We start from the raw sequence: 14,360 nt of genomic DNA, 5'->3' as shown, positions 1-14,360 counted from the left end.
TCCATTTCGTTTACTCTTTGAGGATTTTCGTCTCTGCTTACGTTATAATAACGTTACGTTATTACAAAGTTGTTTCATCTTCATTCAATTTCACACTCGATTTCGGATTCGATTTCGGATTGGGAGTCAAATATTTGAATGTTTTTTTAGGAAAATACTTAGCCACACTTATTTGAGGAAATCTCCATAAAAACTTCATGAAAATGTGAGTAACGCAGTTGTGTTACGCAAATGTAACAAAAGTTTGTCACGCATCACAAGGAAACTTGTCAGCGGTTGATCACACAAACGTGTATGATAAAATGTGGTGAAATCGGAAAGCTATCCTGCACGTGTTGCAAATTTTTATCACTATTTCTGTTTCGCAGCTTCAATTTTACCTTGTTACAAAACCTGAGCAGGTTAATTTGAGTTGAGGTTTATTCAAGACAAATTCTTAACGGTAAAGTATCAAAAAATACCCTAAAAATGGCAGAAAACGACGCCGTAAATGGCAACAAGGAAGCACCTACGGACCTCGAAAAGAAGATCATCAAGCAAGTGGAGGTAACGCTGCTATTTTTATCTACAGTCAGAGCTTATGATTAATACATGAGCCTAGTTCTTGATATAATGTCAAACTGGAACTTTACTACGAATCTTTATGCTAAGTAAATACTTTTTTACCAATGTACTTTAGGCATCGTTAATCATTCAGCAGAACGTTCGACTTATAGGTAACTTAAATCCGTATGGTCAAGCTGGTCAATAAGCGAACTGTACTCTCTGCTCAGTTTGTAGAATGTACAGTACTGAAATGGTTAAAATAAAAAACTGAGTTTTGTGCCCCTACTGGAGACTTTGATATTTTTTTGTATTGCACTTACGCTCGGTTTTGTCATTATGATCTCGAGGTCCTGAGACAGTCGTTACGTTATGTGGTGCAATTTAATATACAAGGAAGCAAGCTTTGTCACAGTGGTTCATATCATACTGCATTTCCTTAAAATCTCCCTTTTTAACCCTTTTTTGTGAGAACTGATCTTTAATTTCAAATTTTCTCTTTTCAGTTTTACTTTGGAGATAAAAATCTTCCCAAGGATAGGTTTCTGAGACAAAAAGCTGAAGAAGATGATGGATGTATCCTGTAATTTGAGAGCTGTCAAATGCTTAAATCGGATTGACCTTGTAGCTTAAGAATGCTCTATGTTAAAATCTTAGACCACTGATAACTCTTCAATGTCCATGATTATTAATCAGTGTTGGTACAAACATTTACAGGGTTAAAATCCCACTACCAAATAGCAATTTACAATTTAGTAACAATTCATCGAGTTGTGAAGCTCCCGGGAAGTTTAAAGCATATCAAGACATAGCAAAGAGTATTCTTTTTCACATAGTGAAGAGTAGCAAGGGTTTGTTGAGTGTCCCTCTCACTTCTCAAGTGTTTCATATGAAGGCATTTCTTTTGAAGAAATATTCCATTTTTAGTACTTCACTCCAAAACCCTCATGATCAGGATGCATAATGGGACTGTAAAGAATGCTTATACAGTTTAATTTTTTTAAAATAAAGGTTATTATTTGGCAGTAGCACAATTGCATATGATTACCACTTGCAGAACGAACTGTTAAACTCTCAAATGCAATTTGGAACATTTGACCCTTCCTTGCAAAATCTTTACAATATATAGCAAACAGATCATAAGTGGGGATGAGCATTTAGGTGAGGTTGTGTCCCTGGGATCTAATGCCAAACTCTCTAAACTGCTTTAAAAGGAAATATACAGCAGTTATTAGGGAGAAATGAGGATTAGATCAAGAAAGTTAAAAGGTCAGGGAAGTTTTTCCTTTCTTTATTATCACCCTGGTCAAAGTATTAAAAAAAGCAACATCTAATACCCCTAGGACTTCACAATAAAGTTACGTTTATTGATTTATTTCTTGACAAAAGCCTAGGGATAACATTGGAGTGTCTTGCAACGTTTAACAGACTCAAGGTAAAAATTTGATATTAAAAATTTAAGATGTGCTTAATTTATTTTATTCTATATAAGTTGCTCCATAAACAGCCTTTGACTTTATCTTCAGGCATTATCAGCAGATACAGATGTGATTGCAAACGCTTTGAGAAAATCAGATGCAGGACTTGTCGAGGTACAAACACTTAATGTGTCAATCTTCTTATTTCTTGGTCAGCCACTCATGGCAAATAGTCAACATCCCTTTTTTCTTTAAAAAACAAGCTCAAATCTTACCAATTACCAGTTTTGCTATGATGAACGGCTAATGCTTGAAATCAATGGCAGAACTTTCTAAGGTGGCCTATTTACATTAACAACTCAGTTAACAAAATCAAATTATCATTTAACACTTCCACCAATGCAGCACCACAGTTTCTTTAGGAACTACCTCCCTGTATTCAAAAGTTACCATCTTTCTTACTGCACATGGGACACTTTTGACTTTCCTAATCCCAGCAGTTTGAAGGATGAACCTGTCATAGCATCTCTAGAAATTTTTTTCAATATATTGAAATTCAAACTGGGCTCTGAGGCTTGGGGGAATGAAACGAAAGAGATCACTTTGAGGTTAAGGAATGATAAATTAATTTCTTTTGTTTTATTCCCCCTTGCCTCAGGGCCATGTTAGAATTTTTAACCCTTTAACTCCCACCAGTGATCAATATGCAACTTCTCCCAATAATATCCATACATTATCCAGCAAACAGGTAATGAGAATACTCAAACTTATCAGGTAGAAGTTGTCATCTTGATCTAACACCAAATTCTTGTAACTAATTTACAAGGAAATGTGTAGCAGCTAGAGGAGAGAATTAAAGATCAGATCTTGGGAGTGGAAGGGCTAATGTAATGAAAATGGCCCAGTCCTTGAGCCCTTATTTTCTTGAAGTACCTGATAAACTTATGAAGATAGAACTGAAGTTTTTTCCTCTGTTTTCATTGTTATAGATTACTGAGGATAACAAGAAAATAAGACGAGTCTCGTCCAAACCTCTCCCAGAGAACACTGTTGAAGCAAGACAAACTGCAAAGAGCAAAACAGTCTATTGTGTATGTCTAATTGTTAATTCATATCAATAGAAATACAGCGCATCTACTCAAACTGGGGCAATGCTTACACTGTAAACTAATGATGAGGCACAAGTGCAACAAACAATTCCAACATTGCTGCGAATCAAATGTCTGGAACTCAGTAATTAACTCATGATTTTTTTCATGGACCCATGATGTTTACATGTAGCAAAGTTGTTGGTCAAATGTCAAGCTCTTGTTGTAGTTCTTTTTATTTTTTTATTGTATGCTCACAAACTTTAGTAACTGGAATTGAAAAAATGGTATGCTGATGTCATATAAATTTTCTGGGTTATTGGCTGATTTTGGAAGTTTTTACAAAGCTTTTTAGCAAGCTTGCATTGAACAAGTTGTCATTAAGGAAATATCAAATCCAGGAAAGTTTTTTTCCCCATATGCATGTACAGCTCACTTTAATACTGACACCACTGTGATCTCCACACAGAAAGGGTTCCCCAAAGATTCCAGTCTTGATCAACTGGAGGAATTCTTTGCTAGTTATGGAAAGGTAAGAAGCTGGGACTTTTACTAATTTGTATGCATTTGTGTCAAGAATTTTTCAGGGAAAACATACAGCTTTTTAAGTGCCACGCCAGGATACTATTAATTTTTTTTAAGGCACCGTTTTCAACAGCTTTTTGCGTTGATTGATTGAGGTTGTAATGCCACCAGTTGCTCTATTTTTTTAACCTTCCAACATTTTGATATCATCTATGATCTATGGGTGAACAGATGCACAGTAATATGGAATGTATTTTGTTAAATATCATATGAAGCATGGAACAATTTGATAATCAACAGTATCCTTGGAAGTTTGTTTAAAAAAAAGCGCAACACTGAAACCTATAATAAGTTTCTGTGTAAAAAATTATTTACCGTAATTTTTGCCAATAAGTTGTTATGAAATAATCGCTGTCCTTGGTTAAACGCCCCGGCGTTAAATCAAGTGATTATTGCGTTTGACGCAACGGTAAGTGGAAACAAAATTGTTACTTTTTGAAAAGCCAGGGGATTGATAGCTAGTTCTTTAGTTACATGATTGTACAACTGTTCGTGTGTTTCAATTTTTTTTTCGTTCGTTAGGTTATTTACATCATCATGCGAAAAGACTTGGAACGTGCGTTCAAAGGATCTGTGTTTGTAGAATTTGCGACTGTTGATGAAGCAAAAGCCTTCACGTCTCTGGAGTCAGTGAAGTACAATGACGAGGAACTGATCAAAATGATGAAGTAAGTAACTAGGGCTATGCAGGATTTCACAATGAAGAAAATCCAAGGAAACTGTGTTTGAACACAGGCGGCCCAAGCTCCAGCTGTGAGATGATCATCTTGCGCAATAACAGTCATGGCGGAATTATAAGAGTTTGTATGGGAATATTTACGACCGCTCTAAGGAATAAAAAAATACGTCAAATTCTCAAAAAAAAAATACTTCACCTTACTTCCACAGCGTATTGCTTGTTATCTGACCGCTTACTTTGATGAACAGAGCCCATTTGAGCGAGTTGTTCATTTCGAGGTTTTCAACGTACATAAGAAAAGCTTTTCTTATGTACGTTGAAAACCTCGAAATGAACAACTCGCTCAAATGGGCTCTGTTCATCAAAGTAAGCGGTCAGATAACAAGTGATACACTGTGGAAGTAAGGTGAAGTATTTTTATTGAGAATTTGACGTATTTTTTTATTCCTTAGAGCGGTCGTAAATATTCCCATACAAACTCTTATAATTCCGCCATGACTGTTATTGCGCAAGATGATCATCTCACAGCTGGAGCTTGGGCCGCCTGTGGTTTGAATGGAGTTTTTGAATCATTTATCTTGATGGCAATCAAATTGGATGAGTGCGAGGAATATTTTTTCTGTGATTTCTTTCGCAGTGGGTTAATGAAAACGACCTTGTTATACCTTTAACATAATTTTTTTGTTTTTGATTTTGTGTTTTTGTTTTGTTTTTTAGCTTGTTTGTTTGAATGTATTTTAACACCAGCAAAGCAGGCATAGCAAAGAAAAATGTTTTTTTAGAGTTTTGTCAAGTTTCGTTTGGTTGTCTCATTATTTGCACATGGGCTTTTATTATTTTTTTTTTCTGAGACTGAAATTCTGATGACATATCAAATCATTATCCCAGAGTGGCTTTTCCACAGAAGGATAGCCTTGCAATCGGGAGTCTCGACTCGAAAATCGATCCTCAACTCTCGGAGCTTTTAAGGTTCAAGGTTCGACCAGCGACGGATTCAGATGTCATCCTTGAACCCAGATTAATAGTGATTTACAAAGCACTTGACAATCGGCTCCAGTTATAAATAATGTACGCTTAAGGTGCGCCTTATCGTTATCTAAACGTGAAGTATTTCTGCAATAGGGGTGATTATTACAAGAAGAAAGAAAGAGAAAATCCTCACAAGAAAGAGGAGAACAAGAGAAAGGCCGAGTAAGTGTGTTCTTGTAAAATGTGCTTTGTCATAGGAAATTATGAGTTGTTGTTCATCGTGGTATTTGTTCTGAGATAAATGAACTTTTCATCGCTTGCAGAGTCAGGCTATCTATTGAACTGATCTTCATTGATTCTCTAATGGCGAAATTTTACGAAATTATCCAGTTCCTTTGTTTTCTCTTTTTATTTTTCAAGAAAAAATGACAATGCAAAAGAAACGAAAGAAGAAAGCAAAGAAGATGCAGAGGAAAAAGAGGTATAAGATAGAATTCTCATTAAATCTTTAAATGTCATCCGTTATCAACGTCTAGCTTCTCCTCACAAGAGAAATTACATCATCTTTCAAACAGTTGATGAGAAAATACCCATCTACCAGCGCGAGGATTTTGTTTAGATGGATCATCAAATTCTCTAAACTGGTTGACTAAAAACGTAAAGTAGCTATAAGGGAGAATTGATGACTAGATCGGGGAGTTTATGGCCCGTCAAATTTCTTTGCGCATCTTTACTGTGTATAATTTTTTTTATATGATCAGCAAAAGTACTTTTAAAAGTAGTGACTCGATTCTCTCTTCGGCTGAAGATCGCTCGAGAGGTTTCTCGCTATTTTCTCGTAGATGTCGTATTTAAAGCCTTTATTACTTTTTAATTTTAGCAATTGTAACTTTCTTTTTTTAAAAATTAATTTCCATGGACTGTATACCAACGGAATTCTATTACAGTATATCAAGAAAGATGGTAAATTTTGAGGTCGCTCCTGGAATGAAAAATTGAGACGATTCTATTCAATTGTCACTAGCGTAGGAAAACAACTAAAGCTTCCCACGCCTTCGATTTTTGCGATCCGATACCTCAGAGATCCCTTTAAACTAGAATATGGTACCGTATTACCAATTAATAATTAAATAATTATAATTAAAATTTGACATGTTTTTAGGAGGCCTTGAAATATGACAATGGCTGTGTGCTACATTTCAAAAATGTAGGCGAACAGACATCTCGTGAAGACCTGAAGGTAGAGGGGTTTTGAAATTAATTTATTCGTGATTATTGTTATTATTGTTATTATTGTTATTATTTTACGATTGAGGTCAGACATCGCGAAGAGATTTATTGAAAACCATCGTCAAACGTAGGAAAGCTACATGTACCCTCACCCTCCCCTCCGTCTATGGGTGAATTAAGTGGCGAGGAACTAGTTTCTAGTAGCTTCTCAGTGTTCTCCCCGCTTCTCTTACAATGCCAAGGATAATGATTCAAACTAAGGTGACGTGATAATGTTTAGGGACAAGGCAAGTGAATTCTTGAAGATCTTTTTTTCTTCTCTTTTGATTAAAGCTGAATACCTAATGGCGAGAAATAAAAAACTGTGAAGGGCACGAACACTATACAATCGGTGTTTTGCAGTGTGGAAACCGAAAAATGCACAGATTCTCCCAGATACATGTTGTTCTTAAACTTGGCGGGAAAAAATGATGCAGTTTCTTCTTCTTACTTCAAGTTGATGTGTCCTCGTTTCCTCGTTTCAAGCTAACCCTCAAAAGTTGAAACGTGGCATTGAGGCTATGAAGGCTGATTAACATGCCAGCCATGAAAACAGAGGAAACAGAGGAGATGAAAAATTCAGCCATTGTTGAATAAGGTCTATAGAAATGTGTTAAAATCATAAACTCACTACGGTTCTTTTTGCATTACAGAGTCTGTTCGGTGAGCATGAAGATATCGCTTGGGTGGACTTCACCAGAGGAGAAACAGAGGTTTGTGCAACTAGAGTATCCTTCTGTACAAAGGTTTCTTGCCTCCAAGACTCGTTGTTGTGGAGAGCCTGGTTAAGAGCGGTGTGATAAGAGAAGAACACAAAGATACACACGTTGTAGACAAAACATCACCCCATACTTTTCTCTTACTTTTTATCGGTCGACAACACGACACGTGATCTGCGATGTATTGCCCAAAAATAATCGAATATTGTGCTCATGCGTAGTAGGATCATCGCCTACTGTCACAAATGATCAAATGGCCCCAAAATTGTCAGAGAGTGATTCCTGAAAATAACCATAAGTAATAAACCTTCTGATCTGAATCTACGTTTAATTTGCTCAATCGAAGAAGTTGTCAAATTTGAGCTAACCATAGACGGCCGATAAGTCTGCTCAGGCTAAAATTTCACGTATGACTTTGAGTCTGTCAAGAGGAAATTCGCGCAAAGCTTGGAGTATTTTTAACCGAATTATGTTGAAAGTGCAGTTCTCTGTTGCAGGGTTTCATTCGTTTCTCTAAAGAGGGAGGAGCCCAGCGAGCCATTGACGCTCTAAAGGAAGCAAACGACGGTAAAATACTCATCAGGGATGTGGAAACAACTCTTCGGGTCCTAGAAGGTGTGATTCTGTTTATTTGATCGAAAGCTGGAGCTCAAACTCTCGACCTTTCACAAATATTTGGAGCTCTACCGGTAGAGCTCACCAAAAGGCGCTGGCAACGCGGTTAAACCCTCTTTAATAAAGGGGGTAAGTTTCTAAAGAAACTGTGGTGCTGCGTCAGTGGGAGAGTAGAACAAATAATTAAGTGTTTACAACTGGGTTGAAAACGGAAATTAGCCAACGTAAAGAGTTTCGAGCGTTAGCCCATAGCTCTGACGAAGGGCTAACGCTCGAAACGTTAGTTTTTAAAACTTTTTACGGTGGCTAAATACGTAATTTACTTATTTTATCCTTCTCTCTCCTACCCTAAATTTGCAGATAAATTCCTTACTCAAGTACATCTTTGTATTTACTTTCTTTTGAAGGTGAGGAGGAAAAGAATTATTGGTTAAAAACAAAAGAAGACAGAGAAAAAGCCAAGCAAAAGAAAGGTAATCTTTGACATGCGCGCGTCTTGTTGTTAATGTTCTCGAAAATAAAGATACAAGTATTCTGTGCCTCAGAGACAATACCTTTTTATTCTCTGTGTCCTTTAAAAAGACGCGGATTCTTTCCTTTGGCTTGTCATTTCTTCTACAGAGAAATTAACCCTGTATTTCCTCAGGAGTGACTAGCATTTGTTTCCTTCTTACAATATCACCCCTGAATCAAACATAAAGGCAATGGTCTTCAACTCTAGGAGCACTTCATTGTTAAACAAATTCACCTTGTTACCAACAAAGAGAATTTGTAGAGAGCAGTAAGGAGAATAAACCCACTTATGTTGAGGTGTAAGTGGTCAACCCTTTATTCTTAAGGAGTAAGGAATAAAGGGTTGATAAGTAATTCCTTTCATTTCTCTCTACATTGTCAGTATTGAACAAACATCGAGGTTATGAGAATACAGACAATGACCACACATTCGAGTAGCTCTTGATTAAACAAGTTCTCCTTGTCGATACCACAGGGAATGTATTGAGGACACTATGGAGAATATACATACTGATCTTGAGGTGTAAAGGGTTTAAGGGTTTCTCGAAGTAGATACTTTTGTATTTGTTACTGGGAACTGTAATTTTTCTTTTTTTTTTTTGTTTAGGAAGGAAATTTAAAGGAGGACAAGGCGGTCGAGGTGGTCGGCCTCAAAGAAAAAGACGCACTTCCGACAGGCTGGAAGGAAAACGAAACGATGGAAACGACGAAAAATCGACAGCGACTCACACGAGATTTGATGAAGGGGAACCTTCCGCTAAGAAAACGAAGACAGACGATGATTGATCTCAAGGGACTCGTCGTATGCACTACGCATGCACAACCGGCTTAAGTTTTTATTGCTCTAGTTTTGGTGCATTTTTTACATCTCAAGAACAAGATGTTTTAGTTTTAAACTAACTTATTATACTAGCTCTTTCTTAGAGCCGTTATCCTATAGGTCGATTACTAAGGAACGGGAGGCGCTGTTTCAAAGCTTTCTTTTTCAGGTCGCGTGGAAACCAAACCCCATATTTAGTTTTTGTTAGTTTGATTATTTTATTATCTTACCAATCATGTGCTTAGAAAAATTGCTTTCTTCCCAAGCCTTTGTAACTGTGGCGCTGGCCAGAGGCTGGAAACTAGACCAGTAGTTAAATTGTTTTGCAAAATTAGTGGTACTGGTTTTTTGGGGGTCCTCCTAAATGGAGTAGAAGGAGGTTCCCTTTGTATAAGAGAATACTTTCTACGGAAGGGTTGAAAAGCAATGAAGTTGCATTGGTGAAGCAGGGGGAAAACAAACGATTTTCTTGAAATTTGTTCACCTTCTCTTTCACTTGATTAGAAATGATTTCTAACTTGTTCAGTTTCACGTTGATGATAATACAGTGCTTTTTGATTGAGTGTCGTGAAACAAAACCAAAATTTCGTAGAAAAGGTTGTGGATACAGAGAATATATTTAAGAGCCAATGAGAACTTAAAGTTAAAAAAAACAAACTATCTATAGGGCGGGAAAACGCGGGCGATCAAGTAATGATTGGTTTCAGTTTTGCATCTGATTGGTTGAGCGAGTGGTGGAGGTTTTCTGGACCAATCACAGAACATTGTTATCAAGTAAAACCAAAACAATCCCGGGTTGCTTTCGACACTCGACTGAAAACTGCGGTATTAGTAGCACTAGGGAATTTAAGAAAACTACGACGGCAACGATAGCGTCACCAAACGAAAGGTTTACTGAGCAGAACAATAGCTGTGCACGTGCGTTATAAATCTTTGTAAATTACTTTGCGTCCACTGCCAACAACAACGTGAAATGACCAAGCTTTGCGGCTTTTTTCGGAGAACGTGAACGACGACAGCTAAGTTTTTAAACTTCTATTTCTAATTAAACGCTGTGTTCCATGTTCAGTTTCGAGATAATTTTGACAGTGAGAAACAAACTAAATGACTTCAGAGTATCGCGAGATTCGTAAGCAAAACTTAAGTTTGTTTTTAACCCCGTACACCCTAACATCAGTATGTATATCCTCCATACTGTTCCTAATGTGCTGGCAAGGAGAATTTGTTTAGTTGTTTTGTTTTAGTTTTTTTTTTTTTTTTTTGAGTTGTCCACGGCGTCGCCGTCGTAGTTTCTTAAAATCCCTATTTTCTTAGAAATCACAGTTGCCGTATTATTTAACCGATGCCCACTCGAAAAAGCGAAGCTGAAGACTCGGGAAATGGTGTTGAGTGTACTGATCACTTTTGACTGAAAGAAATCTTATTCCACCACAATTTTGACTTTTTTATATTTTACTTTTATTTAATCATTCCTTACTTTTTTTTTCTACTTAGTAATGTCTTGAAATAACGAAAAAAGGCATCAATAATTATTTTGGACTGAAACTTAGAAAAATTAGTCTTAGTAAGTTACTTAATCAGTTTTCATATTGTGGCTAGCCTCCCATGGATGTAATAAACGACTTTGACCTAATTATCACTGTACATCGATCATGTCATTGATATGAAAATACGGCCTTTTTTTTAGCATAATGCAATCTTCACCAACGAAGGGAAGGCTTGCCCAGAGTCCGAGATGTAGCGCAATTTCTCAATTATTTCACACGGCGCGTTGGCTCTCCGACGAATGAATTATTTTTCTTTCCTTGTTTAATGATATAGCAAAAATTGGTACCGTGTCAATATGAACCCATCTTTCTGATCTACTATTTTATTCTCCTGACTTGCTTACCAGGTAATGTATTGAAATCGCAAGAAGGTTACGTTACGGTTACGTTTCATTTAATAAATTCTATTTTTGGACAAGAAGTAATTTAATAAATTCTATTTTTGGACAAGAAGTAATGAAACGACCTGAAATACAGATACGATAATTTTCAAGGGGTTTGCCCAAATAAAGTTTTAGTCGAGAGTCTTAACTCTTTAACTCCCAAGATTTCATGAGTAATTCTCCTTACTGTCTGCCATACAATTTATGTGATCCGACACCAAATTCTCCAAATTAACATAATGAGAATCGTTTGGCAGACAGTAAGGAGAATTACTAATGAGATCTTGGGAGTTTAAGGGTTTAACCCTCTTATTCGCAATCGTTAGCCGAACGCTTTTAAATATATTGCTGAAAGTGAGAGACCTCTCCCAAAGCCTGGCAGTTTTTTTGAGGCTTCCTCTCCTTATAATTATGATGTTGTAAATCTTTTTATCGTTTATGTTAAAAAAAAGGCAAATAAATGGATTATGATGATGCCTCAAGTCGAGATGAAAACATTTTGTTTTTTGAAAGGCTTTTCCATGCAGGAGTGGAATAGTTTATCTTTGGAGAGCATTTTGTCTTTGTCCGATCGATGTTTGCCTAGTTCTCGTCATACGTATTTCATCAGGACTCACGCGATGTTTACTTGAAACAATGCGACGCGAACGAAAGTAGCAGCAGCAACAACAACAGGCAAATTTGACGCTGTTTTTCCTAAACTCTGGGCAAAACAATGCATACACTGCGGTATTTACCCAGGAGCTTGATGCAGGAGCTATAAATGTCAGCCAAAGCTGCGAGAGAAGTTTTCGTTCTAGCTCCAATCCCTCTAGAACACGATATTCATCCAAAAAGTTGAATAAAATACTTGGTCCCCAGCAAAGGACAAATCCAAGAACAGCGAAAACCAACAAACGTATCGATTTTGATTTGTGTTTTGCCACAGCGCTATGAATGGCTCCATTTTTGCTTCTTTTCCACAAGCGAACTGCAACTCTTGTATATGCAACTATCATGTAGATGAGAGGAATAAAAAACGCCACAATAGTGTACACTGTTTGCGATAGCAAAACTTGCCAAGTGCCGCTCGGTCTGTCGCATAAAATATATTCCTCGCACTTCTGAGTTCTGTTGACTTTCTGACAGAATTCGATGGGGCGGACAGTTACACTTGGAGCAAACGAAATTGAAGACGACACAGCGTATGCCCAAATAGCTGTAACCATCAGTACGTACGACTTCAGAGGCGTGGAAATCAGACTTTTAAAAGGCTGTAGGATGTTTTTTTGTCTCTCCCAAGCAATGGCGACCAAGGTGCTGAAAATAGCTGCCGGGCACGCGTGTTCAATGAAGATAGAAACTTTGCACATTACCGGATCTCTTCTAGAAAAACTTCGAGTAAAATTCATAGCGAACACAAGATGAAACAAAAAATGAGTCAAAGACAAATGAAAGATTAAAAAACTGGAAACGTTTTTCCGCAATTGTCCACTTCGTAGCATAACGTAAATCACGAAAATATCAAGGATAGTCCCAAAACTAAAGAGACAGTAAAACACAATAAAAGAACTAAACCAGAACGTAGACAAGTCTAGATATTCGACTTCAGCAGATGAGAAATTTTGATTGTTCGGGATGGAGGTTGCAAATTCTAGCGTGTCATTCATTTTAGCCGAGTTGTTGCGCAGTTTGCGATAAAATGTTATTTTAGCTTTAAGTGTAAACTACTCCACATTTAAATAATAATTAATTAAAAAGCTAAGTTCCCTTCTTGTTTAATCTTTTAAACCAATAGCAATGTCCCTGTTCGCGAACAAATCTTTTAGGTTTTAGTGATAACAGCCTCCGACAGTGCACGTGACTAATACAAAAGCGCCATCCGTCTTTTGTAATAGTTATTACTTGGCGAGGAGTTTTTATCTTCAAGTTTGCTGTGATAAAGGAGGAATGAATGAAAGTAATTAAGCTCAGCCTCGGTTTAATTGCCAAATATTGTCACCAACTGTTTTAATTTCATGATAAAGTCACATAAGTAATTTGATTACGAGTTAAGAGGAATTTGGTTCTATCATGGCAAGCTGGTACGCGGTGTTTTGTTTAGGTTAAAATCCTGGGTACTGCGTCTTCTACGTTTAATTTGAACTCAGACAAAAAAATAAGCCAGAGAAATTCTTGAAACGTTTTTATAAAAATCATTACTTTCACTAACCGTTAATTGAGAAGATTTCTGTTTACTTTTTAGCGCTAAAACGTTCAGATCATTTCTTTTTTCAGCTGTTTGGCAGACTTAAAAAACAAATATTATTAGGTAAAATAAGAAATTTCGAAAAGATGAACCCTTGTCTTCGGTGCCACAAAGAAATCATAAGATGTTCAATCTACATAGAATTAACTGCTAACTTCAGGGTAAGAGAAACTCATTTATCATATAGTTTTATCTGTGCATTTGATGATAATACGAATTTATCTTAAACTGAAATGACGAAGGCCTTTTGTGTGCGTGTTCTTAGCCCCAGTTCGAAAAACTTTTTTCCCTTACAAGGTTTTCAATATTTACGGATCAAAGATAAAGCTTACCGGGTGAAGTTAGGATAAGAGTGATAAAGACTTTTGGTAGCGCCTTGCGCCATTGTGCGCTACTAATTTGTGCGTAATTAATTTGTGCCTTATTAAGTTATTTGTTGTCTCAGTTTTGGGCCTGTGTCTTTGGACCAAAACTTTCTGGATGTTTTATTGACCAAGATAAGGTTATTCTTATATGAAAAAAATAAATAAATAAATATACGGAAATTACCCGTCGTTCGATTCCTTCACAAATCAAAAAAATGCGGTGAAATCAGAACGAAGGGCGTCTCGAAATTTTGGATCATTTTGCAAATGTAATTAATTGGCCAAAATCAACATAAAACCTTCACACTAAAATTGAGAAATTTTCAAGTAAGTTTCAAAAGTAATCCGTGATTGCATTGGTCTTGCTTCACTTTGCTCTGTGATTGGTCCAAGAAACTCGCACCACCCTCTCAACCAATCAGATACACAGCCTAAACCAATTACCGCTTGGTCGCCCGCGTTTTCCCGCGCTTTAGGTAGTTTGCCTGCTTTTACTTTGAGCCCTGATTGGCTCTTCAATGTATTTTCCTTTCTTCTGATCGGCCGTTATGATTACTTACTGGCTCTAATTTGCAAGGAACAAAAACTCCTCCAAAGTAAGAACAGACCAAAAAGTAATT

At 36.8% G+C, this 14,360-nt stretch overlaps 2 protein-coding genes across 2 annotated transcripts; one reads left to right on the top strand and one right to left on the bottom strand.

Annotated features, from left to right (window-relative positions):
• The first annotated feature begins 282 nt into the window (after nucleotides 1–282).
• Nucleotides 283–10,851, top strand: LOC113676793 (lupus La protein). Its single transcript, XM_027193505.2, has 14 exons — nucleotides 283–546; nucleotides 1,050–1,119; nucleotides 1,938–1,978; nucleotides 2,070–2,135; nucleotides 2,951–3,052; nucleotides 3,519–3,581; nucleotides 4,157–4,302; nucleotides 5,436–5,504; nucleotides 5,703–5,763; nucleotides 6,445–6,522; nucleotides 7,205–7,264; nucleotides 7,768–7,885; nucleotides 8,293–8,358; nucleotides 9,006–10,851. Exons 1-14 carry the CDS (start codon nucleotides 469–471, stop codon nucleotides 9,182–9,184), a joined length of 1,197 nt encoding a protein of 398 aa, XP_027049306.2. The 5' UTR covers nucleotides 283–468; the 3' UTR covers nucleotides 9,185–10,851.
• LOC149034108 (QRFP-like peptide receptor) lies at nucleotides 10,656–13,925 on the bottom strand. Its single transcript, XM_089193981.1, has one exon. It carries the CDS (start codon nucleotides 12,795–12,797, stop codon nucleotides 11,688–11,690), a length of 1,110 nt encoding a protein of 369 aa, XP_089050107.1. The 5' UTR covers nucleotides 12,798–13,925; the 3' UTR covers nucleotides 10,656–11,687.
• Nucleotides 13,926–14,360: the final 435 nt, after the last annotated feature.

This window comes from Pocillopora damicornis, chromosome 14 (assembly GCF_964200805.1).
Source record: "Pocillopora damicornis chromosome 14, jaPocDami1.2, whole genome shotgun sequence".
Taxonomy (NCBI): domain Eukaryota; kingdom Metazoa; phylum Cnidaria; class Anthozoa; order Scleractinia; family Pocilloporidae; genus Pocillopora; species Pocillopora damicornis.
The sequence above is the reverse complement of the archived record's forward strand: the minus strand, read 5'-3'. Positions and strand labels throughout refer to the sequence as shown.

Bases quoted from the DNA above. Each gene is read 5' to 3' on its own strand.
- LOC113676793 (XM_027193505.2), top strand. From the start codon at position 469: ATGGCAGAAAACGACGCCGTAAATGGCAACAAGGAAGCACCTACGGAC. The intron at 3,053-3,518 runs GTATGTCTAATT...ATCTCCACACAG, and splicing joins AGAGCAAAACAGTCTATTGT to AAAGGGTTCCCCAAAGATTC. The intron at 7,886-8,292 runs GTGTGATTCTGT...TTTCTTTTGAAG, and splicing joins AACTCTTCGGGTCCTAGAAG to GTGAGGAGGAAAAGAATTAT.
- LOC149034108 (XM_089193981.1), bottom strand. From the start codon at position 12,797: ATGAATGACACGCTAGAATTTGCAACCTCCATCCCGAACAATCAAAAT.